General features: G+C 45.3%; 1 protein-coding gene; it reads right to left on the reverse strand.

Annotated features, from left to right (window-relative positions):
* Positions 1–337: 337 nt before the first annotated feature.
* Positions 338–1,737, reverse strand: GSTUM_00011464001 (uncharacterized protein; the record flags this gene model as incomplete). XM_002841934.2 has 3 exons in its annotated part: positions 338–1,098; positions 1,171–1,315; positions 1,384–1,737. 3 exons carry the CDS (start codon positions 1,735–1,737, stop codon positions 683–685), a joined length of 915 nt encoding a protein of 304 aa, XP_002841980.1. The 3' UTR covers positions 338–682.
* Positions 1,738–3,892: the final 2,155 nt, after the last annotated feature.

Genomic DNA, 3,892 nt, shown 5'->3' on the forward strand with positions numbered 1-3,892 from the left:
AAGGAGAAGGCAGCTGGAGGCCTAAATGTTTAATTAATGAGTCAGGGAAAACATAAATAGAAAGATTTCACCTGTCCGCGCGCAATATCCTACGATATCACTACTTTCCTTACTCCTCTAGTTTTAGGCGTCCAATTAGTCCCGCATCATTAGTAGTGCGAGTAGGAGTATCCAATTCTCACAATGAATTCCCTCTTCGAATTTGTCATGTTTTTGGTCATTAGGAAATACATCGCTTTTCAAGATGGCTTCTTCTACAGTTGCACAGCAAACAGGATCCTCATATGCCTTTTTTCCCCGAAGATTATGATGTTTCACAAGTTTCTATGAAGGGCAATGGGAGGAAATATATATATAAAAGAAATTCTAAAAGGGTACCAGTACTGATATTCTGCAAGGAAATTTATTTTCGACAGTACCAGATCTACGAAAGTTGTCCCCCCCCCACAGTGGTATCTTGTGGGGGAAAAAAAGCTCCCTAGCCCAGCCCAGCCCAGCCCAGAAAATCACAAGACACCACACACCGCAGTTGGCGAAAAAAAAAGACCCATTATCAAGGAGGTCCAAATATCCATCCAACTCCATTACTATCCACACTTCCCGTCCCTTGTCCTCCACTCTTCCTCGTAGCAGAGCACCCACCCCCTTCCTATAACAAACACTGGCCCGAGCCCCTCCCTCATTACTGCCCCCGCTCCCCATCCGTATTCCTAGCTGAGTCCCAAATATCCGACGTACCCACCCCAGCGAGCACCTCGTTCACCATCTTGACCACCTGCCCAGAAATCGTGCAACTCCCGTGCCCCATGGTAATGTCTACGAAGCAGAGGAGTTTCTTCATTGACAGGGCTAGGCTCTCGACTGAGATCCCATTATACGGCGGTGAGGGCACGGGGAATATTCCGATGGCAGCCTCGTGCCGGATCAGCGAGCCTAGGATCGCAGCGTCGCAAATGAGGGCTTTTTCGTTGGAGAGGAACGCGGTTGACGGCCTAGTGAGTTTGCATTTCATGCCGGGGCCTTGGTATAGGCTCCTGAACTGCGCTGTTACCGAGAGGAGGGATTTGATGGTTGATATTCGGTATGCCGAGATTAATCCTAGTATCATATATGTAATATTAACTATAATGGCAGGTACCATGGTATGGTGGGATGTATCATATATCATACCGACAAGTTTCTCTGGAAGCACATCGTAATCCCATACATTCTCCCCCCCCTTCTCTCCCTTTCCCCCATCATTCTCACCATCACCATCATCACCGCACCCCAAATCCTGCATAACCGCCCTTCGACACCCCTCCCTAAACCCCTCCTTGCCGTCAAGCACATACAAGACAAACAACCCCCTCCCACCACCGCCCGCCCCCCCCTCAGCCAAACCTCCTTCCACGGTCCCAGCGCCACCACGAGATCATACTTATCCGCTACGAGCGCAATCTCGTAGAGGACATCATGGCTAACGTCCGCGCTCACACAGTCATGTCGGAAGTGCAGCACGTTGAATACGGCCTCCAGCGCTTGCGGGGGGTCGTCCGGGAATTCTATTTCTACCAAAGCCGTGGTTGAAGCGAGAGCGGCACCTTCGCGGTAGCGACGGGAAAACATTGAGCGGAAGACGAGAGATGCGGTGGATAGAATTTTCGAGGATACCCGAAGTTTGGTTGTGGCGGTGGCAGTGGGGAGGAGAACTATGACGTCGCCGTAGGGGTCTATTGCTTTCGTTGTTGAATCCATTGCGAGTTGCGCTGGTGGTGTAGTTGAGGTTGAGGTTGAGATTTTGAAGTTGAAGTGGAGAGGGATAGACTGCGGTAACTTAAAGCACCAACAAGTGTATGATAATATTAGCTACAGCGGCTACGGCAGCTAAGCTACCCAATCTGTCAAAATGACCCCATCAGCGAAACATACCATGATACGCTCCCGATAAATTTTAAAAATATAAAATTAATCCCTTTCCGACACCTCCAAGAAAAACCCAATGCACTATTCTTCAAAACAACTTATCCCCCAAGCCAACTTTTAAAACTTCAAAAATTCTGTACCGTAGTACCGGTACCTGTATATCTTTTACCAGCGCATGCAAAACATGGGAAAGAAACCGCGACAAAGTTCCTCGCAGGGTCAAGCATGAAGGGGGGGCAGATTGGTCGGTTTCAACGAGCGAGTGGCTGCGACAAAAAGCGGGTCTTATCTGGGAAGGGGGTTCGAAATCGCAATCAAACAGAGCACTGTTCTTGGTTAAACTATGGACAACCCCCCCCCCGCCTTCCTACAGCCATTCGTCTCCACGACCCCCACCAAACCTGGGGTCTAGCTCTGGGGGTTTGCGCACTCTATACAGTAGACGAGTCGTCGCACAATACCAAGCATGTTCTGCACCGAATAATACTCGTATTTTAAGGGAAACCGAGACAAAGGCCCTCCTAAGCGGTACCCCGTCATGCTTGTGTGATACCATACCCCCAGGTGGCCTACGAGTAGTTCGGGTGAGGACGCGTTCGGAAGGTATGTAGTCTGTCTCTTGCTTTCCCGAGTGAGCGTATATGAGCGGTATGATTCCCTGGTTGCCAGGGGGGATTTATTAATCCTTGGAGTGTATGAAACAGTCAAATTCGCGACCAGGCAAGATAAGCCTGATTTGTAGGATTGGTGGATTATTAAGACAACAAGACATCAAAATCAATTACAATAGTTAGCCAGAAGAATATGCAATGATTGTAATTTCTCCCAATGCAGATAAATACCATATTCCACAGTAAGCACCTTCCTTATAGCAAGCCATATCTTAAATACTAGCGGCTATTACAACTCTGACTGAATAGATGAGCACTCACTACAACATAGAATACGTTAAACAGATGGAAAACAAGAGTAAGCAAATAGGAAACAAGAGAAATTCTATGAAATTGGAAGATGCTTATGGCAAGAATTATAACAGCTTTTATAAAGAGAAAATCTACAACCTGGGCCATGGCAGCCATACCGAGTTGTGGGTACATGTTGACCTTTTGTCCTCATATTCTTTAAAATAAATTAACATTGAATACATTCTCTACTCCTTTGCTCAAATTGAATAAGCTCACGTTCATAAATACTGCCAATAGAACATAGAAGTGTTGTTTTCTGTTACTGTTAGCAGTATTGGAATTCTGAGGATTTACAAATAAAAAACAATTTTCGTGGTCATGTGTAACTGATACGGGTACTCGGTAATGGTGTAATAATCCCATCAGTAGTTAGTTGTTTGTATTCACAGAGTGAGAGAAGATGATTGTCTGTAGTAGTGTTAGGGCTACTGGTTGAGAGTTGTCCCATAGTATTAGTATAGTGTGTAACTAGGCACACTGTCACGATTCCTCCTTGGATGGTTAGTTCTTGGTGATGGGGAACGATACTTCTCTTCTTTTTCTGTTTCTCTCCTTAGTCTTACGATAGCACTAGGCTTCTACCTACGTTACCAATAGTATAAGACCTCTGTCTTCTATTGGGAATGCCTATCGTAAGCTTTCTCTAACTCTTCTTCATGAAGAGCTTTCCTAGGCGTAATGATAATATTGTAATAAAGATAAAGATCATAAAGGTGTTTTATATTTGTTAAAATAATAAGTAGGAAAAGTACTTAGAACAAAGTGTGAAGAACCTATCCTCCTCGGCCGTATCTGTTAGGCGGAGACAACTTGATAGACTTCAAAGTTGTCTAGGCCAATCGAGATTCGTTTCTGTAGATGGAGATTGTCTAGGAAGGCTCGGACTTTGCTCGTTTCGTTTATGACTACTAGGAGCGAAGTAAAATAGGTAAAGTAGGGTAGAATCATAAAAACAATATTATATTGTTAAGGTGTCTTCTCCATTGCGTGATAATGTCTAAAGCTTGGGAGGCACTTCGATA

Source organism: Tuber melanosporum (genome assembly GCF_000151645.1).
Source record: "Tuber melanosporum whole genome shotgun sequence assembly, scaffold_85, strain Mel28".
NCBI classification, from domain to species: domain Eukaryota; kingdom Fungi; phylum Ascomycota; class Pezizomycetes; order Pezizales; family Tuberaceae; genus Tuber; species Tuber melanosporum.